A 26,078-nucleotide genomic window follows, 5' to 3' on the forward strand; every position below is an offset into this window, starting at 1 on the left:
ACAAGGACCTCAGAATCTTTCAACTCTTATGACCACTATGTGTTCAGTGTTTCTTCCTGAATCTCAGTCTTTTATCTGTGATCATTATCTTTCTGCCTCAAGAACATAATGAAGTTTCTTTGGTTAGGGGCTTTTGGTTGTAAACTCTCTCAGCTTTTGTTTAACTGAAAAGGCCTTCATTTCACCCAAATTCACAAAAGAGAGGTTTTTCTGGGTAAATAACTCAAGCTTGACAGTTATTTTGTCTCAGCACTTTGAAGATCTTCTAAGATCTTCTAACTTCCATTGTTGCTATTGAGAAGCTGAGTATTAGGTTAATTTTCTTTCCTTTGTCATAATCTGTCTTTTCTCTCTGGCTATTTTCAACATCTTTGTTATTTAGTGGTTTTACTATAATGCATGTAGAAATGGATATATTACTATATTTGTTGCTTAGGATTTATTGAGTTCTTGAATTTGATAATTGACATCTTTCATCTGTATTGGAAAAGTCTCAGCTATTATTTCTTCAAACATTAAACTCCCTACATTCTCTATTCTTTATCTGGGAACTCTTGATTAAATGTTTATTAGACACTTTCACTCTAGCCTCTGTGACTCTTAATCTATCCTTTATATTTTCCATCTGCTTGTCTCTTTGTGCTATATTCCAGGTAATTATTTCTCAGTTCCCTAATTCTTTCTGGATCTATGTCTTATCAGTTATTTACTCATGTATTAAGTTTTTTTTATATTATCATGTCTCAGTTCTAGAAATTCTATTAGGCTCTTTTCTAATCATTTCTGAAAGTCTCTTGTTTCTTATTCATACTTTTAAATAGCTGTACTTTATAGTCTCTTGATTAATGTTTCACATGAATTTAAGCGTATTTATTTCACATTCTGTGTCTCATAATTTTACTACATATAGCCTCTGTGGGTCTGACTATACTGTTTGTTTCTGTTGATTTTGTTTATGTTGGCTTTCCTTTGTGTTTTGTGATTCTCCTTTTTTTTTTTTTATTGAGAACTTATGTTCCTTGAAACTTTATAGGCACTCTTAAAGCCTAAGTTAAGATGCATTCTTCCAGACAGAATTTGAGTTTTCTTTTGTCACCCTGGAGAAACTATCAAATTGTAAACTCTTTTAAACTAAATTCTTGACTGTGTTTTTTGGGAACAGTGTTTTTTGGTAGTGTAAATTGTAACCTTCAAATGCACATGTTGACTGGTTTTTTATTAGGAATACTCGTCAGAGGCTACTTCTTCTTCTCTTTACCAAAAGCCAAAACCAAAACAGCCAATATTTCTTACTATTTTCTTTGGGGAAGGGAGAGGATTAGTTCAATCACATTCGTGTCACTTTCTATTAGGTCCCTTCTTTATGCCGTGGTCTGTGATCCAATCTCCTTCCTTTTTGGACCCTGAGCTTTGTCTCCTCTCCCCAAGCATGATCTATTAAGAATGAAGTTCTAGGTCATCAAAAACTAGCACATGTCCTGAAGGAAGCTGTCACCTTCAAGTACTAGTTTATCTCTCCGGATTTGGGCTTCTCATCATTTCTGACCTCTGAGATTTTTGCCAATTCAGCAATGCTTCAACTTTTTTATTATTAATATTTACTTAAGGAACATTGGTGTTTATTCTGAGATGGTTTTAAAAGGTAGCTTATTTTCCATATTGATAGGAAATGAAACAAAATTATTTTTTAAAATATTTGGATATTGACAGAAGGAGAGATATTGCAAAAATGCTAGAGCAGGACAGAGAGTCAAGAGAGTTTTTTCTTTTAATTTTGGAGAACTTAAGTTTATAGGTTATAGAGAAAGAACAAAAAAAGAAGGCAGAGGTGAAGATGGAGAAAGAGGACTACTAGGTAGAGGAAAGTTTCAAGGGACACAATGAGGAGGTTAGAAGGAGGATACAGATAAAAAAGACTGGTTTGGAATAAAGGAGGGCTCAATAATGGCCCCAAAAGATGTCTACATTCTAATCCCTGGAATTTGGGAATAGGTCACCGTATATGCAAGGGACTTTGCAGAGATGCTTAAGTTAAGAATCTTGAGGAAAGACTATCCTGGATTATCTAGGTGAGGCCTAAATGTAACCATGATTGTCCTCATAAGAGGAAGGTTTGACTCTCAGAGAGGACAAGGCAACACGATGACAGAAGCAGAGATAGGAGTTAATGTGCTTCAAAGACGGAGGAAGGGAGCCACAGCCAAGGAATGTAAGCAGCCTCTAGAAGCTGAAAAAAGACAAGGAAACGGATTCCCCTCAGAGCTGATGACACTTTGATTTCAGCCTTGTAAAACTGATTTCAGACTTCCAACCTCCAGAAATGTAAGACGATAAATGTGTTGTTTTAAGTCACTCCGTTTATGGTAATTTGTTACAACAGCACTAGAAAAAGAATACAAGGAACACTTTCTTTAGGAATGTAGAAATGGGCCTTTCTCCAACAAATTTGGGTATAGTAATATTTAAATTATAACTAACTTGAATATGTTAAAAATTCTTAATTATTAAAGTAACACGCCCAATGTCACACAGCTAGTAAGTGGCAGAGCATTTAGCACCATAAATGTTTGCTGATAAATACACAGAACCTTTCAGGCTCACTCAGCTGAGATTTGAGTAACAATGTGATGAAGTGCCACAAGGTTCTGAAAGGTCCAGGACAGATCTCTGATTAAGTAAGCTTCCTGGTTTCCTTCTCTGGATCCTCAGTATTCAGGCCCCTGCTTATTTTCTTAGAATTTTCCCCATTCTACTGTGATGCTGAACTTCACCTTTGCAGGGCAGTGATATATCCAGGAAACTGATGCAGTATCTGCCCCTGGGGCATCACCAACTCGGCTTCTGTTTATCTCTTCGCTGTTGAGGCCTCTCTACAGTTGGTAATGTTGCCTTACTTTCTGGGTTGACTACTCTTCGTTTTGGTGCTGTATGGAACTCCACTGTCATGGAACCCAAGAATTTGTGAACAAAACAACAATAACATAAAGTCTTCCCCAAAATAAGATATAACTGGGCAATTTAATAGGAAAAGTCTTGGGCCACCAAAATATTATGAAATAAAACAGGTGCTACTTACGCAGGTGGACTATCACCACAATACTTTCCAATTCTTTTAGCATCATTGACTTCTCCACCATTAAACACAGCCACATAATCATATCGGCAGTAGTTATCGCGCTCAACATCAAACTTCTCAAACTTTAATTCTATAAGCTTTAGTGAAAGCACAACATTAGAAGCATCAAAATATCACTGCTGAATAACCTCAATGGAATTCCTTCTCTTCCCAGATTTATAGGGTACCATGATTTTCCTTTGTAAAAATGTATTGTTTAAATTATTTGTTTTTGTTTTTATATTTCTTCTGTGATATTTGTATTTCTTGTAGTATTCTTTGCTTTAATTTTTAATCATCTCAAAAGATCATCTCAACCCCAGATGAACCCTAGTTAGGATCTTAAACTTAGGAGCTCTGTTCACTTACATCTAAGAAAGTATGGAAACACTATGTAACCCTGGCAACCTACACTGAGACCATAATTGGGTATGTGTTGGAGTGGAAAGAGGGACTACCTACCAACTTCATTCTTCTTTAGAAGAAAACTAATAGAAATTAAAAAGTATCATCTAAGATGTCCCCTATATTAGTGTGTGTCAGAGTGTGGTGTACGTGTGTTTGGGTGGATGAGATGGTAGAGTTGTTGCCGTTTTGAGGGAAGGAAACTGATAGTCCCATCACATGTAAAGGAGTCAAATTCTTTTTGACTAGGGGCTCAGGGAAGTGGGCCTGTGGTGTCTTCTTGATTTATGTCTGAAGAATGTGCCTAGCACAGCCAATTGGTAATGTGGTTGATTTTTAAAGAGGCTTCATAAAAGCATGATACACAAAGTCGATGTTAGAGTTCTGAAGTATTTCTTAAATTTTTTTTGCACTAGTACCAATAGTAGAGACCTAAATTATTCAAATTAATAGGAAGTTTTGTTTTAATAGGCACTCATTCCCCTGTACAAGCAGATTTGTTCCAGAGCACTTCCAATGTGTGAATCAAAGTAAATTGTACTGTGTTCATAAATACCCATGGCTCCCAGACATCTGGTCCCCACTCTTGTGGGGCAGCAGGTGGGCTGGCAACCCTTCCTACTCTTAGGGATGATAATGGTCATTAATTCCTGTGAAGACAGGCATGTAGTTATCAACCAAAGAAGACTCAGACACAGCAATCTGGATGAAGATGATAATGGCAACAGCATCATAGAGGGACCAAAGGTAAATTTTGGCTTTGAACATAACTGCCACATATCTACATAGTTACCCACCTTTAAAAAAGTCAAAAACAGTGATGGGTGAATAATGTCTTATTCATACTTAGCATTGCTTTAAATTGTATTAAAATATTTCCACTTTGTGTCTAGTAACTTCTCACCAGTTAGTAATAAAATGCCTTCCAGGGTATTAAAAAATTGGCTGAACTTTCTCTAATTAGAGATTAGTCACATAACAATTTTTGTAGACAAGATAAATAAATAAATACGAGGGCGAAAGAGAAAGCTATGATTAAAAAATAATGAAGGTAAGTATGTAGTAGAAGAAAATGCCCTTAGATTTGCAAAGAAATTTAGGACTATTCTCATTATATTTTTCTTTTTTGGACAGAGCTTCCAGTGATTTCACATACTACAACAATGATTAAAAACTCAATTGGCTGAAGCCAAAAATCATGTTAATAAAATAAAATCCAAATTTAAATTTAAATAATCAAAGAAAAAGACAATGAAAAAAAGATGCTGAATTGTAATCTCTTCAGTATAATTAAGCTGAAATTATTTAGTCTAATATGTATGCAATTGTCACAGAGAAAGATGACCAATACGATCTCAAGAACTACATAACAGTTTGTTTGAGAAATGTAATTTTTAAATGTTATTTTAAATTTTAAAATGTTCAATAGATTTATAGACTCGTTCATTAATACATTAAACAACCATGTTTTTCTTCTAAAAAATAAAAGTTTTGGAATTATGATCAAAGTGCCTACATGCATGTGGATGTGCATTCTAATCATTAAGTTGCATAGTATATTTGCCTAATTTTCCATTAAAAATGAATTTATGGCAAATAGTATTTGTCTAAGTGATACAAAAGATCAGATTAGAAACTTTTTAAAGAACAATGCTCACCATAGAGTGTTTGATTAAAGAACAATATCACAATGCTCACCATAGAGTGTTTGATTAAAGTCTATAGTGTTTGTAATAATAAGAATTTTTTAAAGTTATCTTCAAAAGTCCATAAAGTAGGCTTGGTCTAGTTCTATGCTAAGTTCTGTCCTGCAATTAATATCTGAAAGTGGTTCTCAGAAAGGGTAAAAAATTCATATAACCACAAACTAATAAATACTGGAAAACTAGACCTTCTCTGTTGATTGTTTTAGAGCAACGAATAAAGTTATTTGTGGGGAAGCTGCACAATTTTATTTTCAAAAACAACCAAAAGAAACCACAAAGCATGCTAGCTTTCACATCAGACCACTTGTTCTTTGAAGAGAAGACATGGCGTGCTTGCATTGGTTTTGTCAAAGTGAAGCAGTAAGGCTGTTTTCAATCTGGTGACTAGGATAGCTAATATGAGGACATATGATGGGTTTGCTACGTGAACAAATGGTAACCTGAAACACACGTGTACTTGGGGATTTTTATCTTCTCACAATTAGTCACTGCTGCTTATAACATCTTCCAAATCACATGGGATTTGCTTACCATTTGTAATTCAAAACTTGTTTTGAAAACTGCAGTTATATAATAGGAAACTGAATCCATGACTTTGCAAGTTAAATAACTTGCAAAGGCAATTTTAATCTAGGTCTTCATATGGAGAAATACCTGTGTCCAGCAGAGCCTTCTTTGCCCTGCATCTACAGCTCTTGAGAGCTGGGCCCCTCACAGTGTCTAGACAATTCACACAACCATACTTTCTTAGTATTTTCAGGGAATCTCACCTGATTTTTTGGAGCTACAATATGCCACACACAAGTGACTCCTGCAGGGTAATCACGGTCTGGCCAGTTGGGGGTTTTAAAAGAGCCGGAAGGTCTTTCAAGGCGTCCTCCACAATATTGATCTCCTGAAGTTATTAAATATTAAAAAAAAAAGTCCAAGTTTATATCCTCATATAAGTTATGGCAATGTGACCATGAGGAGATTAGGAATTTAGAATATCAGATAGATAGTACAGTAAATAAAGGCAATGGCAGAAGTTCTTAAATTTTCTCTTAAAAATGGTCACACTCTCCTCAATACACACACACACACACACACACATACCACACACACACACACACACACACACACACACACACACAGAGAGTGAGTGATCTTTGTTACTTGACACATCACATCAGCAACAAGAGAGTAAAGGAATGGAGTCAGGGCCATAGCTTCTTTTCTTTCTTTCATTTTCGGACAAGACAAAACATTTGGATGTGCATCAGAAATCACGTAGGCTCTACAAATTACATAGATTTTAAGAACCCTCTAGGCAGGTGTGTTAATAAACAGGGTTAAAATCCATGCCCATGGACATTTGAATTAGTTGGTATAGAAAACTTTCATTACCAGAAAATTTTATATGTTTGACATCTTTAAACATTTTTAAGAATAATCTGTTTGTAAAAACAATACGTTTTAAAAATTTCAACAATATAGAAAAGCATAACGAAGTAAAAAAATTACCCCAAATACCACCTCCTAAATCTAACCACAGTTAATATTTAATAAACATCATTTCAGACATCATCACTATGCATGTGTTGATGGACTGACAGTAATAATTTTAGAAAGATATTTTAGCACATAGTTCTAAATTTAATTTTTCTTCGATTTAACTAACAAAGAAAAACTGAATTGAAAATAAAGGAATTAATATAATAAAATATTTCTTTGACACAGAAGATAATCATTCTTAAAAGAAATCTCTAAAATTAAGAAGATGTATTTTAAAAACTGAGGTTGGAAAAATGTCTAAAATTTTTTATTCACGCAACATTTCGAGCACATACAAGGTAAATAGAAAAATATAACTTCTACCCAGTTTCAACAATTATCATCACTCTACTATTCTTTTTATGAATACTGCTACCTAATCCCCACCACCTGCTTTTTTATTAACAAATTTAGGAGAGATAAATTCATATACTCTGAAATGCACAAAACTTAGTGGTAAAATTTTGAAAAATTAGTATATCTATGTAAGCCACACTCTCATGATGATATAGAACCATTTTCCACAAAATTCCTGTATCCCTTCCCAGTCAGTCTGCTGACTCTCCACACTACTTTTCTGAGCAATTCTACATTAGATTAGTTTTATTCTAGATCTTTATATAAATGAAATCATTTAGTATGTATTCTTCTGTGTCTGGCTTCTCCTGCTTATTAGCACAATGTATGAGATTCATTTGCATTGCTGTATTGGTAATCTGTTCCTTTACATTGCTGAGTAGTATTCTAGTGTATGCAAACACAATTTGTTTACCTATTCTCCTGTTGATATTCACTTAGATATTTCCAGTTTCCATTATTGGGTGAATAAAGCCAAGTGAACATTTTTGTACAAATTTCTTTGTAGAATGTATTTTCACTTTTCTTGCATAAATACCCAGAAATGCAATTCTTAGGCCAAGAGTGGGTGTAGACATTTAATCTCATATAAAACTACTGAAAAAATTTTCCCAAGTAGTATAAGTACTTTGGTTGCATTACATGCTTGCCATCATTTGATGTTTTAGCCAATCTGGTGGGTATGTAATGGTATCCCAATGTGGTTTTAATTTGTATTTCCCTGGTAATTAATGATACTGAGTAGTTTTTCATGTACTTATTAGTCATTCAGATAACTTCCTTTGTGAAGTGTCTGTTCAATTGTTGGTCCATTTTTATATTTATTGCAATCTTTATATTTTTATTGTTAAGTTTATAAGTTTTTGTTTATTTTGAATAAAAGTCCTTTATTAGATATTTTTGTGAACATTTTCTCCCATTCTATAGGTTGCCTATTGATCTTTGTAACAATGTCTTTTTATAAGTATTGGTTTTAATTTTAATGAAGTTTGCATGATACATATTTTTCCATCCTTTTACATTCAATTTTGATTTTACATTTCAAGTGTTTTCTTGTAGATCACAGTGCTGGCCTCTGCATTTAATGTATTTATTGAAATGCTTGGATTTAGTGTGTCATTTTCTATTTTGTTCTATTTGTTTCACCTTTCTTTTGTTCCATCTGTTCTTCTTTTCCTGCCTTCTTTGGGTTAGTTGAATAATGTTAGTATTCTAATTTAATATTTTCCCTTTTAGCTCTAACTCTTGCATTTTTAATGGTTACTTTAGGGATTACACCTTAAATTTATCACAATCTCACAATATGCCTAGAGTTAATATTGTATTTCCTCGTGTATTTTATATGTGTGTATATATACATCGGTATAGTTTCCATTTACCTCTCCATCCTTTGTTCTATTGTTGCCATATATATATATTCTACACATTATATATACTATATGTTATATATGTGTGTGTGTGTGTATATATATATATATTCCATACACTATATATATTCCACACACACACATATATATATAAAATGTATGGTGTGTATATATATACATATACTATACATTCTACAATACAGTGTTAAATTTTTTTTTGTTTTGAACAGAAATAAGAAATTAAGAGAAAATAAAATAATATATAGTCCTTTATATTTACCATTTCCAGTGGCCTTCAATCTTTCCATTACCTTTGTGTTACCCTGTAGAGCCATTTCCCTTCAACCTGAGGAAATTCCTTCAGTATTTCTTGTGATACAAGTATTTATTTGAAAATGTCTTTACTTTACTTTCTTTTCTGAAGATTGGATATAGAATTCTGAATTGACAATTTTATTCCAGCACTTTAAAAATGCTGTTCCACTGCCTTCTAGCCTCTATTGTTTTTGATTAAAAGAATGCTATCATTCATACCATCTTTTCCCTTGTATGTAATTTGGTTTTATGATTGATTTTAAGGTTTTCTCTTTGTCTTTAGATTTCTGTAATTTAGTTTTGATGTGCCTAGGTATGGCTTCATTTTTATTTATGTTGTTTGTGGTTTGTTGATCTTGGTCTATAAATTGATGCTCTTCACTAAATTTTGGTAGCTTTAAGCCATTATTTCTTCAGGTACTTTTTCTGCACTATTATCACTCTCTTATTCTTCTCAGACCCAAATTACACATTAGACCACTTGATATAATTGCCTCACTAGTTTGGGGGGCTCTTTTTCTTTACATTTTTACTCTTGGTTCTTCAAATTAGATCATTTCTAATCAAATTCACTGACTCTCTTTTACTATCTCCAATCTGCCTGTAAGCCCATCAGGTAAACTTTAAACTTTGAAATTCTGTATCTTTCAGGTCTAAAATTACCATTTTATTCTTTTTTTATAGTTTCTTTCTGTTTCTCTTCTGAGATTCACAATCTATTATACATATATTTCCATTTATGTTCTTAAACATATTTATAATAGCTGCTTTAAAGTGCTTGTCTGCTAATTACAACATCTAAATTGCTTTAGGGTCGGTTTTTATTGACTGCTTTTTTCTTGAATATAGACACACTTTTCTTGTGTCATCACGTGATTGGATTCTGGACATTATGAATGATACATTATAGAGACTCTAGATTCTGTTGTGTTCCTATGAAAAATTATTTTTGTTCAAGCAGGCATTTAACTTGGCTAGATCCAAGTTCAGAATATGTCTCTCTAGCAGTGGGCAGTAGCTGTAATATCTGTCAGTTCTTTCATCTTCCAGCTGATGCTTTCATGCAAGTCCAATTGAGCTCTTCCGCACATATGCAGAATTTAGCTGCCAGCTAAAGATTAGATTTTTGGTAGATTTTATATGTATATTTTGTGCTTCAATTCCTCTGTAGCTCCCAGCCAGAATTTCCTCTCAAATATTCTGGCTGCTCTGTCAGACCCAGAATCTGTCAGACCCAGATTCTGTCCTCTGATATCTCAAAGCAGTAATGTTGCTCTACAGCCCAAAGCAAGAGCAAATTCGGGAGTGTCATCAGGCAAAAGGTTGCAGACCTAACAGATCTTACCTCTGCAGTTATCTTTCAAGGGTAGAGATTTCTATCTTTGGGTTACTCACATATACTGACATGAAAATATCCCAACACGCAGTGTGAAGCGAAAAGAAAAAGTTTTGAAACAATATGAATGCATGATCCCACTAATACTTTTTAAAAGCTAATGTAAAAGTACATACATATAAATAAGTACACATAGAAAGGTATGGCACTTATTTCTAGGAGAGGACTGCAATGGGATGAAGGGGTATGTTTCTATATCTGAATGTGTATATATGTATGCAAATTTCACATTTTTACTCTATGAATTTCTATTTTGAATTTTTACAAGAATATATATGAGATTTTTTTTAAAAGATTGATTTTTTTTTAAATGATCTTTTGGTGGTTTGGTGGCTTTTATTAGCTAAGAACTTCTCTTAAACCTTAAAGGAGTAAATCCATATAAAGTGCCTAGAACAGTGTCTGACACATAGTAGGCATTCAATAACTGTGAGCTATCCTTATTGCTGCTTTTGCCATAATGTGAAAACGATACCTCTTTCATTTGGTTCAGCGGCAGAGAACATGGCCATGAAGCCATTCCCAGCTGTGTTGGCATCGGAAATCATCTGCACCATCATCTTGTTGCCACTGGACACAAGGGCTCCAGGCCGGAACGTCCCACAGAAGCGTCCAATACGCTGACCATTGGCATGGCCATTGTACACATCCACAAAGTCATAGCGGCACAGGTTGTCACTCTCGAGGTCTATGAATCGGAAATTAAGAACGACTACTTTTCCCTTGGGAACCTGCCAAGAAAAAGGCCAATTGGAAAACCATGTCATGGAAACAATGTCTAAAGCTTCACAAGTAGCTGAGTACTAAAGAAATGATCTAATTTGAAGAACAGATAAAAGTTTAATATCCAACATGATGCTTTTTCTTCCCTTAAATCTGCACTAAGCTAGAAAAGGCATTCCTAAAAATATATATAACTATTCTGACAAATTCCACAATTCTCTAGGGCACACAATGTTATTCTTAAGTAGTTTATCTCAACAAAGCTTCAAAATGTTGGATCAATTTTATTAATTGATAAGTCACTGCTTACAAAGAATACCAGTCCTGACTGGACCTTAGCACAGATTTTCATATTCTAAAACACCAAGTCATCCAGCGATACTGTTTGGCAAAGAAGCATTTGAAATGTCACGTCTCATAAATAATACAATCGGATAATCTCAATATATTGAATATTTCTAACAAGTTAAAACCGAAGGGATTATTTGGCAATTGTGCAGCTAATTTATAGATAATTCACTTTGGTTCCTGAAAAATACAGACCAGAAAAATACAGACCAACTACGTATACTGATTACATGAATTGAGTAATTGTTGAATCACCTCTTTTCAAAGTCACCGAATTTTTCATTGTTTGTTTTCTAGATGAAAACTTTATTTACAGGTAACCTTGAAACATAATGCACTGATGAAAAAGATGACTTTTCACTTTCTCTTAAGACTTGTTTCACCATAATTTCCTCCATATAATTCTTATGATGTGTCCCTCCTTGTTCTCTGAACAGGTAGAAAAAAATGGCTGCAAAAGCATTTGGAAGAATTCTTACAAAAGCCCCATTTCCTTCCCAGTTCACACCATCTTTTAATTTCTTTGTTCAAGTTGTTTAGTCATAAAGTCTCAATGAAATTAATCTCACATTTTCAACTAGATGAGGTCCCCATTCAATAGCATAAGAATTCCATTCTGTAAAAATTATGGATGAAAAAGTCAGTGATTTAAATAAAACATGACCCACAAGCAACACTGGTTGGTTTATATTCACCTTAATTAACTATCTCAGACTCAAGAGTCAATAGATGCTTTAACATAAATATGGCTTCCCCATGTTGGTCAGTTCAGTGCCATAATTTTTTTCTCTATGATAAAAGGAAGTGTTTCAGTGCAACCATCTTTTGTGTCAAACATATACACATTCCAACATAGAAATTTTAATGGAGTAGTCACAAGAAGGTAAAGATTTTGGCTTGGTCATGGTTTCATTCTAATTGCTATCTTAATGGTGTGAATTTCAGAATGTCCAAAGCCATGGTCTAAGAAGCCGATGGCAGAAAATGCAATTTAATTTTTAAACATTCTCACTGAGATACCTGTTATAGAACTTCCTTGGTTTTTGTTGTTTTGTTGCATGCAATCTCCATTTATCCCATGATCAGAAAATTGTCAAAATGTGATCCCATGTTACCTTAAATATAAGCAAGCTCTCTATGAGTTGTAGAAAAATTCCCAGCTAAGGAAAACATTTTGAACTAAATTAATTTAATTTGTGCTGTCCTTGCATGAATAATGACTATCTGTATAAATGCATAGATAAACATTACGGAGGGTAGTTCAAACCTATGAGAATACCCACAGAGTGAGTAGATGAAAAAAAGGGATGAAGTCTAAGGATAGAGCCCTGGGGCAATCCAATGTCATCAGTTCCTCAAGATGAAGTCAAACCACCACAGAGACTGAGTCAGTAGGTAGAAGGCAATCAGAGCAGTGGGGTGCCCAGAAGCCAAGTGAATAGAGTGTGTCCAGGAGAAAGAACTGGTAGGTTGAATCAAGAGGAAGATGAGGATTTGTTAGGTCAGTGGTGACTCTAACAAAGCTGTTTTTGTGGAGCAGTAGGGACAAAGCCTGATAAGAGAAGAATAAGGATCTGAGAAAAAATACAGTGAGAGAAACTGGTGATAATGAATATAAATAAGCTTTTCAAGAAGTTTTGCTGGGAGGATGAAGAGAGTAATATGAGGGTTGCTGGAAGGGGAAGTGAGGTCAAGGCAGGATTTTACAATGGGCTATATTAAGGCATGTTTGCATGCCAATGGGAATAATTCTGTAGAGAGGGCAAAACTGATGAAGTAGAAGAGAAGGAGAATTACTGGAAAAATGAGCAAGAAAGGGGAGATTTGATCTGAGGCACAGACAGAGGAGGCAGCCTTACATAACAGTATGGATGGTTCTCCCAGTGAGAGGAGGGAAGGCAATACAGGCAGGTTAGCAGATGAGATTGTGAGAGCATAAGAAACTTTTCTTCTGATAGCTTTTCTTTTCTTAGTGAAATAGGTAAAAAGGACATCAGCAACAAGAGTGGATGCAAGAGTAGCTTTGAGAGTCTGAGAACAGAGATGTGTAAATGGACTAGAGAAATGCAGCAGCCTGCCATGCCGCATTCAGTTCCCTGGGTGGAGATGCAGAGTAGGTGAAGAGTTGGATTTAAGCAGTGGTAGGTTAGGGGCTGGAGGGGTAGGGGTGGCGGGTGTTTGTCAAGTGAGGACTAAGGACTAAGAGAGGGCCAAGAGAGTTGAGGATATAGGCAGGGGAATGACTGTAATGGTGGACCCCAAGCTAGGTAAGGACAAAAATCAGGATATAGTGGTGAAGGCAAGGTTATGACAATGGAAGTGGGCAGTTGAGAAATGATAGAGGAGAAGCTCATTGGAGGAGAGGAGGTTAAAGACTCAAAAAGATCATTCACAAAGATATTGAAATTATTGTGAATTATGACAAGGAAGAATGTTGAAGACAGCAACAGTGAGCCAGGAGTTAAAATTTATAAGAAATGAAAAGGGCTGTCCTGAGGTCTTTAGATGACTACAACGAAGAGAGGCATGGGGCAACACAGTCTTGTTTCATTTAAGTTCTCGGTTCTTTGAAACTAAGAAAATTCTGCTGATTCACTTCTGTGGTCAGGCTGTTGAAATGGACACAGGCCTTGGATACTCATCTCCAATGAGATAAATCATTCCTTCTCAAAAGTTCTTTACTTGGTCTCACTGCAATGAAAAGTCGAAGCTTCTCTGAGAATTAGAGACAATATGTTCAGCAATAGAAACTGATTACATGATTGCAATTTTGAATACATGTTGATCCTAAGAACCCTGGCAAATATTCTTTTGAAGGAAGGATAAAGAAGAAATCTATGCCAGTAGTGGGTCTGCTGTAACCAGAGACGAATGCCATCTTGCACTGAAAGTCAAAGAGAAATTCTGTGGCAAGTGAGATGCGTCCTGCAGCAAACCCTTTTGCTATAACACAGGAGCTATTCTTCATATTTACGTGACTAATCAAGATTGTCTAATGCCCTGTGATGCAAACTTTGCTAAGAGTTCCAGTATTACCATTCTAAAGGACTTTGGAAAGCATATTCTCTGAAGATGACCCTTCCACTTGAAGAATCTATGGTCTTACTTGATTTTTCTTTGTTAAGAATATTTTTAAAATAGAGAAAGATACTTAGGATAACATAACAAACACCTGGGTACCAACAATTCAGAAGTGACTATTGCTAACATTTTGTCAACATATTTTTAAAGTCTCCTTTAATAAAGTAAATTAAAATTTTCCGATAAAATGAGGTTTCCTTGCCCTTGTTTTAGGTTCTATTTCTCCCTCCTTTCTCAAAAACAATCACTTATCATTTAAAATACTTTTATATACATGTATACATATCCATGCAAAATATATTGTAGTTTTGTGTCTGTTTTAAAAATTAATGAAAATGGGATAATGCTGTACATATCACTTGACAACCTGGGCATCCTGGGGAGGAAGAAGCGGAGAGAAATAAAAACAAAAACAAAACAAAAACACATAGGGCTTTCACAAGCTATTCCTTCTGCCTAGAACACTTTCCCACTTCTGCCCTTCAGTAATTCATGCTTAGGATCTCAGTTTAAAGGTCACCTCTTCCTGGAAGCACCCCCAGACCTCCCAGAACTTTTACTCAAGATGGGCTGTGACCAGTTAGCAGCCTGTTCTTCGGATCTCTGAGCGTGAGATGGCTCAACCCATTTACTCTCTCATTGTCAGTTTTCCCTGAAAGATAAGAGTTCTAAGAGGCAAGGATCCCTCCGCTTTGTCCATTGTTGCATCCCAAGCCTCTGGACAGTGTGTGATCCCAAGGAGAGGTGCATCATAAAGATTTGTTAAATGCATGAATCCATCCGGAGCTAAATGGAACACCAGCTTCTTTGGACAAATCTTGGACAAGGCATTTCCTGAGCGACTCCACCTCTTGCAGTTCTAATAGCTCCTACCCTGTCCAGCATCAGATCTCCAGAAGGCTGTTCTCTTTTCTAAGCCATTCTTTACAAAATGAAAGATAAATATCTTTTGGGAAACTTTATACTTCATATCTCCTGTACTACTAACACTTAATGTGGAAACTCAATTAAGAAGCTTTTTTGGTGGCAATTAGACATTGACCAGGGGATTCGTTATCTGCCTGTAGAAAAACAATTCTATGCTTGTGTTTTCTCCTATCAACAGCTGAGTCCTATGTGAGCCAAAGCCTAGTTCTGCAACAATAACCTCAGCTCACCCCACAGCCCCTGGGATGTCCTTGTTGTCACAGGCTAATGTGCCAAGTCTCTCAACACTGATGCCAATGCTGGGGTTGCTGACAGAGAATGAATAGGAAACTGCATTTTAAACTGATGGTTTGCGTTTTCAAGATAATATGAGCAAAATGCAAATATGAGACCAGCTTCTTTTGTATAGTAGATTTCTGTAGAAATGATAACATTCCTTTGTGTCTGCAGTGTCTTCCCCCAACACACCATTTACTAACTTGAGTAAAATGTCCTCTTTCTGCAGAATGTCTGATTTTTTATCATTCTGGTGAATGATATCACTAGGACCCTACTGTGGATGTAAGTGATGACAAATCATCTGAGCAAGTTATGCATTCATCATCAACTTTCCTGACAACTGAGCTTTTTTAGCTGCTCTTGAAAGGGTTTACTGCAAAATAAAGTATTACCAAATGATAAAATTAAAAAGCACTATCAAACAATGAAATAAAGGTTTATAAACGAAGAGCTGTAGATTTATGCATAGCAATAAATAAGATACCACTGTAGTAAAAGCAGTCAGACTATTCAACAGCAGGAGGCTTAACCTCCATTTCCCAGCATGCACAGCAAACCTGTACTTCTCATGTTGTCCACAAAAACAGGCAACTGGTATCCTGGCGGCTTCATGCATCTCATTGGCCATGGCACCAACCACGGCACTGGTACCATGTGACTGACAGCAGCAGCAGCATCAAATACTCATCCCCTACCCCTGCCCAAGACTGGAAGAAGTAGCTGAACCTACCTGTTGATGTCTAAGCTGTTTCCCATGACTCTTGTGGGTAAAGAATGCTATCCTTGAAATATGTTAGTTGTGTCAGAAAAGGGTTAGGAAAAGATAAATGGTTCTTACTGGTTGTCTTTCACTTTTAACTACATGTTGAAGGGAGAATTCTGCACATGTGTACGACACATTTCTAGACAAGACTATGGCAGAAGATGGAAGTACAAAATGAAGCTCCACCAAACCCATCCTGGATTACTTTAAAGCAATAATTAGGAGTAGTATTTCTTTAAAACAATGAAAAATCTATGACAAATGATAAATCATATGAGATGCCCGGAATGACAGGTACATATTGGAGCTGTCTAGGAAAAATGAGGACAAATAATCACCCTAGCCTTAGGGCGTCAAGGTCTCTCCTCGAAAGTTTGAAGCTGCCCCACTGTATCCTAAAAAACCACACGTCAACTAAATGAATAGCTGCTGAAAGAATAAAAGGATGAAATAAAAACAATGCTTTCCTGTTACTTGTAGAATAAAATCCAAACTCCTTAGAATAATGGTGTGTAAGACCCACCCCAGGCTGATGTTCTGATTTCATCTACCCCCAGCCCTTTTCTTTTCCTCTGTGAGAGCACATGTACATTCCCTGCCTAGAAGCTTTGCTCCCTTTATCCGACTGTCAACTGCCTGATTTCAAAGTCTGGACCAAAGGCTCCTTCTCTAGGAATGCACCGCCCTCCCACTTCTCAACCAGGATGACCAGACTATGGGTGGCGTTATGTTCCCTCTTTCAACTGCCAGAGCCCACTGTTCTCCCCTCTCTTTTGGTAGACTCCTCAGCGTCTACTGAGTCCCACAGGGTCTCGTGGGGTCTGGGATATATCCATTGCCTCACAGTGGACTGTGAAACTGTCACAGGCAGGACTGTTCCATTCTGATTCATCTATGTCTGAAAAACTGAACCCACATGCAGCTGGGGGTTAGGCACCAAAAAAGTACAATGAAGGTGAGGACAGAGATGGGGAAAATTTTCTATCTTCACTTCATATATTTCAGTCTCATATCTCTGAATGCTTTTGAGATTTCCTATGTCATTTGATTATTCGTTTTGCAAATTAACAAGTATTCGTTAAATACCAGCTGCTGGCACAGCAACATACACACAGCTAGGATTAAACAGAAACTCCAAGGGTCCATGTGACCCAAAACCCAGCAGTATCTCCCTGGGACAAGCTGGGATCCCACTAAGACATGTGAGAGACGGCACCAAAAGTTTGTAAAAATATCCGTTCCAAGCAGTCAGCTTTGTTATAATCTCTCAATCTGCATAGACGGGATTATATATATATTTTTAAAGTAGGGATATTCATTTCCTTTTCTTAGCTATTTCATAATAGAAGACTGCTGATAGGTCATAGAAGTGAAAGCTAGCCAATTTCTTCACATCTTCAAAAATGGAACAAAGTACTTAAGTCATTTTAGGTTATTCTCAAGAAGTTGTCAACATGAGTTAATGGAGCATAGAATAAACACAGCTGGTGGAGATTCTGGGGAAAAAGTCACTGGTACATATTGTATGACAGCAAGACTTAAGAGAAACAGACATAAAAGCCAGGGGAGAGTTCTGCTAGCTAGCTAGGGCCCTTTTAGTGCTTTCTTCTTTATGACACGTATTATTATTATTTTTGGAACACTTTTATAGAATAGAGCTGATGTCTATGTAATTATCTAAGAAAAAATATGAAATGACATTTTTAAGAAAATACTTTTATAATCTGTAATGTCATCTGAGAAATCTGTAATGGATCAGGAACACATATTTTACTAGGAATGAAACAAAAAGCCCTTCCCTTCTGGGATGAGAGAATTCACAGTGAGGTAATAAACAGAACAGATGCAAATGTGAGCAGCCAGTGTTCTCTTGAGTCATAAACAGGGTTTACATAGTGGCGTTAGGTTGCTACAAGAGTACAATTGTTTTTAAACCTAATTCGTATATCAAAAGAATTAATGTCCATAATCTACAATCTAAAATAGTTCTAGTTCTACCAGGCTATAATGGAAAATAACTGACCTTGCCCCTCTTCCCTGATTCCCTGATTCCCACTCTTCACAGGCAACTAGTTTTATTCTTTTGACTGTTTTACTTGGAATTTACTTCCTTGTTTTTTAATAACATGCTTGTACTACTATTTCTTGATGTATCCTTTTAAAAATTTATCTCTTTGCTTGCTATTACTGTCCCCATTCCTTCACCAAAATTCTGGTTATATCAATATTCAGGATGTCCATTATTATACCTCATAAATATTACTCAGTTGAGCTAGGTTGTTACATTTTTTGTACAATTTTTTTCTTCCTAGGGCTAACAGATGCATTGTTCTTTAAGTTTTCTTAGTTTTGTATGCACCTATCACTAAAACCCCTTTCAATGAACCAGGCATGGGTATCCTATCAGTTCCATTTCTTGTCGGAAACATCCACTCTGGAGCCCTCTGTCCTCCTGTCTTCTCTCTATGTAGACTGTACTGGCTCCTCTCAAGACTGTTGCATAGCTGGGAGGATTGGACTTGCTTCATCATCAACTCAGGAAACGCCCCCAGAACTCCTTTGTCTTTTTTCTTGCTTGCTTTATTCCCTCACTTTGCTAGAGCTTATCTTTTTGTAATTTTCTTTAAAAGGGTGTACAGAAACAAAAAGTTTAAGATATTACATATCTGTGCTCACATTTGTCTGCCAGTTTGGCAGGGTACAGAATTGTAGCTTAAGAATAACTATCATCACAATTTTCGAGGTATCGTTCCATGGCCTTCTAGCTTCCAACAAGCTGATGTTCGTCTCCTTTTCTATATGATTTCCCCCCTTACAGAGGCTTGTAAGATTTTCTCATCTAAATTGAATGAAGATGCACCTGGATGTTTGTCTTTTTCCACTCATTGTGCTGAATATTACTTCTTTGCTAATTCCTTTCTCTCCATATTCTCTGTTCTCTTTTTCTAGAACTCTTATCAGTCAGATTGAGACTTCTTGCATAGATCCTCTAATTTTCTCATCTCTTCTCTCAAATATTTTATCTCTTATTCTGTTCTACTTTCTGAGTATGTTTTTCGAGTTCATCTTCAAGCCCTTCTATTAATTTATTTTTATCATTGAGTCATTAATTTCCAAGAGTGTTTTTCGCATCTTATTGTGTTTTTTTAGCACCCTGTTTTTATTTTATGTGCACAATATCTTTTATCTCTCTGAGGGTAGTAATCATTTTGAAGTTTTCTTCTGTTTTCTGCATTGTCTCTGTTTCCTTATAGTTTTTGTTTTCTGTCTCTTTGGGGCTCCACTGTTTCCTATAAGAGGCTTTCCTCAAATATCTAGTGAAATTCCACTGTTCATTCATATTCGGAACTGAGGTAATATTTACTGGAAGTTCTGTGGCAGGGCTTGTCACCATAGTGTGACTAGGGACAGGCTGGCTTTTTCACTGGGCCTCCCAAATGTCAGTATCTGGAGGTCCTTTCTCTGGGGCTGTTCACTTTCTCTAAGATCCTTCAGTGCCTTGCTGGAGGGGGTAAAGACCTGGAAAAACTTTTATAAGAGAAAATACAGTCTGAGGCCACAGATGACTCATTCTAGCCAGGTGTCTCACAACCGCAGAGCCACAAAGAAATGGTAAAAGAGAGGAGTGTGTGCAAAGGGCTCAGAGGTGCCAGAAGCCACAAGCCAAAGGGCCCATCCTTGGGATGGTAGTTAATGGAATAAACAAAAGAGGCACCTGCATTATTTCCACTACTGTCTTCCTAAGCCACTGACAACTTTGCTTATAAATTCTCCTTAAATTGGATCAAACATGGTGGCATGAGAGATGTTCCCAGATCTTTCCCCTTGAAACGACAATAAGCTGAACACCTAAAACTCAAACCAAAAACACACAAACTGCACACCAGCACATCCGAGCGTGGGATCTGCACATAAGAGCTACTACAGGAATTGAAAAAAACAACTAGATGAGCAGAATGAGTTCTTTAGCAAGGCAATTGAAACCCTCAAAAAGAAACAAATAGACCTTCTGGAGATAAAGAGCACACTGCGAGAGTTGAAAAATGAACTAACAGGCTTGGGAAATAGAGTCGACCAAATGGAGGAAAGGATCAGTGATATCAAAGACAGAAACCTAGCAATAAATCAGAAGGAAGAAGAGAGAAACAGAGAATGAAATATAATGAAAGAGAAATACAAGAACTAGCTGATACCATCAGGAGAGGAAACAAGAATAACGGGCATTATCAAAGGCCAGGAAAGAAGCAGGGATTAGAAAGCATTTTCAGACAAATAGTTGATGAGAATTTCCCAAATTTAAGGAATGAACTGGAGCTAGGAATTCAAGAATTCGACAGAACACCCAATTATCTCAACCCAAAAAGGCCTTCACCAAGACACATCATGTTAAAATTATCAAAAATCAACTACAAAGACAGAATTCTCAGGGCAGCCAGGGAAAAGACAGTAACCTATAAAGGAAAACCCATTAGATTATCATCAGACTTCTCAGCACAAACCTTAGAAGCCAGAAAAGAGTGGAATAAAATATTCAAACTATTAAATGAAAGGAACTACCAGCTAAGAATAATATATCCAGTTAAGCTCTCCTTTAGATATGAAGGAGAAATAAAGACCTTTCCAGACATACAAAAATTCAGGGAATTCTCTACTACAAGGCCTGCACTACAGGAAATTCTGAAAGCATTTAGCTCACCTAAAACAAAATGACCAAAAAAAGTGCATAATTAGGAGTAAGGTGACTAGCAGGCTGATAAAAGCAAAAGAGTGCAATGCTTACTACGAACAGGACATTAAAGCTTAAAATAAGAAGAGATTTCCTATAGCAAGATAGTAATGAACATTCAGCATACACAGGGACAAACTGAGACAACAATGACTGAAAAGCGGAGGATTCAAAGATCCAAATTCACAAAGAGTAATGGAGATAAGGTACACGCAGAAGAAAAGGGATGACTGTATATATACAACTATCCTTTTCATATTTGTAATGGTAACTACAAGCCAAAGATTTAGAACCTAAGTATATAATATAAAACAGGAAGAACCACAAACCAACCCACAAAAACCAACCAAAATAAAAAAAAAATAAAGCAGAAACACAAGGACAAGGAAGTAATGGAAACACCAAGCTACCAGAAAGCAAAATATAAAATGCCTATAAGAAGACCTCATATTTCAATAATCACCCTAAATGTAAATGGACTGAATTCACCAATAAAAAGGCACAGAGTTGCAGAATGGATCAAAAAACAAAACCCAACCAATGCTGCCTCCAGGAGACACATCTCAGCTCCAAAGACAAATACAGACTCAAAGTGAAAGGGTAGAAAATGATATTTCAAGCAAATGGCATTCAGAGAAAAGCAGGAGTAATGGTACTAAAATCAGACGAAATAGACTTCAAAAGCAAAAAGGTAAAGAAAGATATTGAGGGACACTTCATAATGATAAAAGGAATCATGCACCAAGAAGACATAACACTTATTAATATCTGTGTTCCCAATCAGGAAGCCTCGAAATGTATGTAAAGCAATTACTAACAGAACTAAAGAGAGAAACAGACCAAAACACTATCATAGTAGGAGACCTAAATACCCATGTCAGATATGGACAGATCATCCAAACAGAAAATCAATAAGGAAATAACATCCTTAAATGACACATTAGACTAACTGGGCATAATTGACATTTACAGAGCCTTCCATCCCAAAACAGCTGCTTATACGTTCTTCTCTAGCGCACGTGGAACATTCCAAAGTATCAACCACATACTGGGACACAGAGATAGCCTCAACAAATATAAGAGGGATGAAATCATACCAACCATATTCTCCGATCATAATGCTTTGAAACTAAAGATCAATTGCAAAAAGAAAGTGAAAAGAACCACAAATATATGGAGATTAAACAACATACTACTGAAGAATAACTGGGTCAGAGAAGAAATAAAAAGAGGGATCAAGAAATATATAGAAACTAATGATAATGATAGTACAACATATCAAATTTTGAGGACATGGCAAAAGCAGTCATAAGAGGAAAGTTCCTATCATTACAGGTCTACCTCCAAAAACAAGAACGAGCCCAAATAAACAACCTAATGCTTCATCTTAAAAAATAAGAAAAGGAAGAACAAATGAAGCCTAAAGTCAGCAGAAGGAAAGAAATAATCAAAATTAGAGTATAAATAAGCAAAATTGAAAACAAAACAAAACAAATAGAAAAAATAAATGCAACGAAGAGCATGTTCTTTGAGAAGGTTAATAAAATTGACCATTCCCTGGCTAGACTCACTAAAGAAAAAAGAGAAAGGACACAAATAAACAAAATCAGGGATGAAAGAGGGGATATTATGACAGACACTGCAGAAATACAAGGATCATACAAGAATACTATGACAAAGTATATAACACTAAATTCAATAACCTAGAAGAAATGGACCAGTACTTAGAAAAATACAACCTTCCTAGAGTGAATCAAGAAGAACTGGAAAATCTAAATAGACCAATCAGCAGTATGGTAATTGAAACAATCATCAAAACCTACCAAAAAGTAAAAGTCCAGGACCAGATGGCTTCACCAGTGAATTCTACCTAACATTCAAAGATTTAATACCTATTCTCCTCAAACTCTTCTAAAAAGCAAAGAGGAGGCAATACTTCCTACCTTATTTTATGAGGCCAATATTACTCTGATACCAAAACCTGGTAAAGATAACACAAAAAAAGAAAACTACAGACCAATCTCTCTCATAAATACAGATGCAAAAATCCTAAATAAGATACTATAGTGAACTGAATACAGCAACATATTAAAAAGATTACATACCACGATCAAGTGGGCTTCATCTCAGAGCCACAGGGATGGTTCAACAAATCGATTAATGTGATACACCACACTAACAAATTAAAAAATAAGAATCATATGATCATATCAATAGATGCAGAAAAAGCCTTCGACAAGATACAGCATCCATTTATGATCAAAACACTTAACAAAATCTGTATAGCAGGAAAGTACCTTAACATAATAAAGGCCATCTATGACAAGCCCTCAGCCAACATTATATTTAATGATGAAAAATTAAAAACCTTCCCTCTAAAGTCAGGAACAAGGCAAGGCTGTCCAAAATTGCAACTGTGATTCAATATAACATTGGAGGTCCTAGCGAGTGCAATCAGACAAGAGAAAGATATAAAAGGCGTTCAAATAGGAAACGAAGAAGTCGAACTGTCACTATTTGCGGATGACATGATTCTCTATATAGAAAACCCTAAAAACTCTACAAGGACACTACGAGAAACAATAAGGAAATACAGTAAAGTCTCTGGATACAAAAATCAATGTTCAAAAATCCATAGCGTTCCTATACTCTAATAATGAATTGTCAGAAAAAGAAATGGAAAAAATAATTCCTTTTGCAATTGCAACCAAAAAATAAAATACCTAGGAATAAATCTGACGAAACATGTGAAGGACCTATATAATGAAAACTATAAGATTCTATTAAAAGAAACTGAAGAAGATACAAAGAAATGGAAATATATTCCATGTTCTTGGATTGGAAGAATCAACATAGTTAAAATGACCTCATTACCTAAAGCATTATACAGATTTAATGCAATCTCCATCAAAATCCCATTGGCATTTTTTAAAGAAATGGAACAAAAAATCATCAGATTTGTATGGAAGCACAAAAGATCCCGAAATGCGAAAGCCATCCTGAGAAAAAAAGAACGAGGCTGGCGGCATCACTCTGTCCGACTTCAAATTACACCATAAAGCGACAGTAATCAAAATGGCATGGTATTGGCAGAAAAATAGACACATGGACTAGTGGAACAGAATTGAGAGTCCAGAAGTAAACCCATATTTATAGGCAAATAATTTTTGACAAAAACGCCAAAAATATACAGTGGAAAAAGGAAAACCTCTTCAATAAGTGGTGCTCGGAAAATGGAAAGCCACCTGCAAAAGAATGAAACTAGACTGCTGTCTATCATCACATACCAAAATTAACTCAAAATGGATTAAGGGCCTGAATATAAGACCTGAAACAATAAAATGCATAGAAGAAAACATAGGAACTAAACTCAAGGACCTTGGGCTTAAAGATGATTTATGAATTTGACCTCAAAGGCAAAGGAAGTTAAGAGCAAAAATAAATGAATGGGACTACATATAACTAAAATGCTTCTGCTCAGCAAAAGAAACCGTCGACAAGGTAAAGAGACAACCATCCGAATGGGAAAATATATTTGCAGGTAATGCCTCTGATAAGGGCCTAATATCCAAAATATACAAAGAACTTATACAACTCAATAACAACAAAAAAACAAACAATCCAATCAAAAAATGGGCAGGGGACCTGAACAGACATTTCTCCCTACAGGACATACAAATGGCCAATACATGAAAAGATGCTCAACATTGCTAGCTATTAGGGAAATGCAAATCAAAACACAATGAGATACCATCTCACACCTTTTAGAATGGCTATAATCAACAGGACAAGTAATATCAAATGTTGGAGAGGATGTAGAGAAACAGGAACTTTCATACACTACTGGTAGGACTGCAAATTGGTACAGCCACTATGGAAAACAGCATGGAGGGTCCTCAAAAAACTAAGAATTGATCTACCATATGATCCAGCAATCCCTCTACTGGGTATTTACTCCAAAGACTTGAAAACTCATATCCGAACAGATATTTGCACACCAATGTTCATAGCATTATTCACAGTGGCCAGGACATGGAAGCAAATGAAGTGTCTTACAATAGATGATGACTGGATAAAGAAGCTGTGATACATATATACAATGGAATATTACTCAGCCATAAGAAGAGATGAAATACTGCCATTTGCAACAACATGGATGGATCTTGAAATAATCATACTAAGCAAAATAAGCACAACAGAAAAGGTTGAAAGTCACATGATATTACTTATATGTGGCATATAAACCTAAAACAATAAATGAACAAGACAAACAAACAGAGACTCACAGACATAGACAATGGACTAGTGGTTACCAGAAGGGAGGGGGGGGGAAGGGGAAAATAAAAAGAGAAAATGTTTTAAAAAAAACCTATGTATATATAGTATGAAAAAAATAATAAACTGCCGTTTAAAAAAATAATAAATAAATAAATAAATATAAAAAAAAGAATTCTCCTCTTCTCAGGCTGCCTCCCCAAAGGCTTTAAAAAAAATGTAACTGAAATTAAAAACAAAAGTGGATGAACAGCATGGTAGTTCTAACATGCTATTTAAGAAAAACCTCAGATTCCCATAGGAGAGTTTAGCCAGCAGGAGAAAAGACAGTGAATCATTTCATTCAGATGGTGTGACATTTAAATGAAATGTTCTGTGACAACAACACATTTAGGAAAAATCATAAAAAGAAGACACTAGTGGGTAGGAAAAAGAAAACTGGGCAGAGTCTCAGAACGAACTTACTAGTCCAGACTGCATGTAACTGGCACAGATGGTTTGAAAAGTTATGGCAGGGTAGAGGTCATTATGTTCAAACATTCCTAGCACTTCCTCCCTGGTGTCCTCTGTCTGTTCTTGTTTCTTCAACTGCAAATGTTGGGATTATTCATAAATGAGAAAATCCAAGTTTCCCCAAGTACACTTTCTCAAAGCCCTAGGCTGCCTGCAGGGATGGCTGATATTGAGGAGAGGTGTTATCTTGGTGAGTTTTCAATTCAAGAAGATAATTCTTCAAACTGAGACTCCTATAATGGCAGGCGC

General features: G+C 35.9%; 1 protein-coding gene across 2 annotated transcripts in view; it reads right to left on the reverse strand.

Annotated features, from left to right (window-relative positions):
- PCOLCE2 (procollagen C-endopeptidase enhancer 2) overlaps positions 1 to 26,078 on the reverse strand; it is a 61,844-nt gene that overhangs the window by 14,337 nt on the left and 21,429 nt on the right. For both annotated transcript variants that reach the window (XM_039876488.1, XM_039876489.1), the window contains exons 3-5: positions 10,670 to 10,925; positions 5,997 to 6,121; positions 3,077 to 3,213 (exon numbers count right to left, since the gene is read on the reverse strand). In XM_039876488.1, the coding sequence (XP_039732422.1) occupies positions 3,077 to 3,213; positions 5,997 to 6,121; positions 10,670 to 10,925 (518 nt within the window). The remainder of the gene's footprint in view (positions 1 to 3,076; positions 3,214 to 5,996; positions 6,122 to 10,669; positions 10,926 to 26,078) is intronic.

This window comes from Pteropus medius, unplaced genomic scaffold, assembly GCF_902729225.1.
Source record: "Pteropus medius unplaced genomic scaffold, Ma_sr-lr_union100, whole genome shotgun sequence".
Lineage (NCBI taxonomy): Eukaryota > Metazoa > Chordata > Mammalia > Chiroptera > Pteropodidae > Pteropus > Pteropus medius.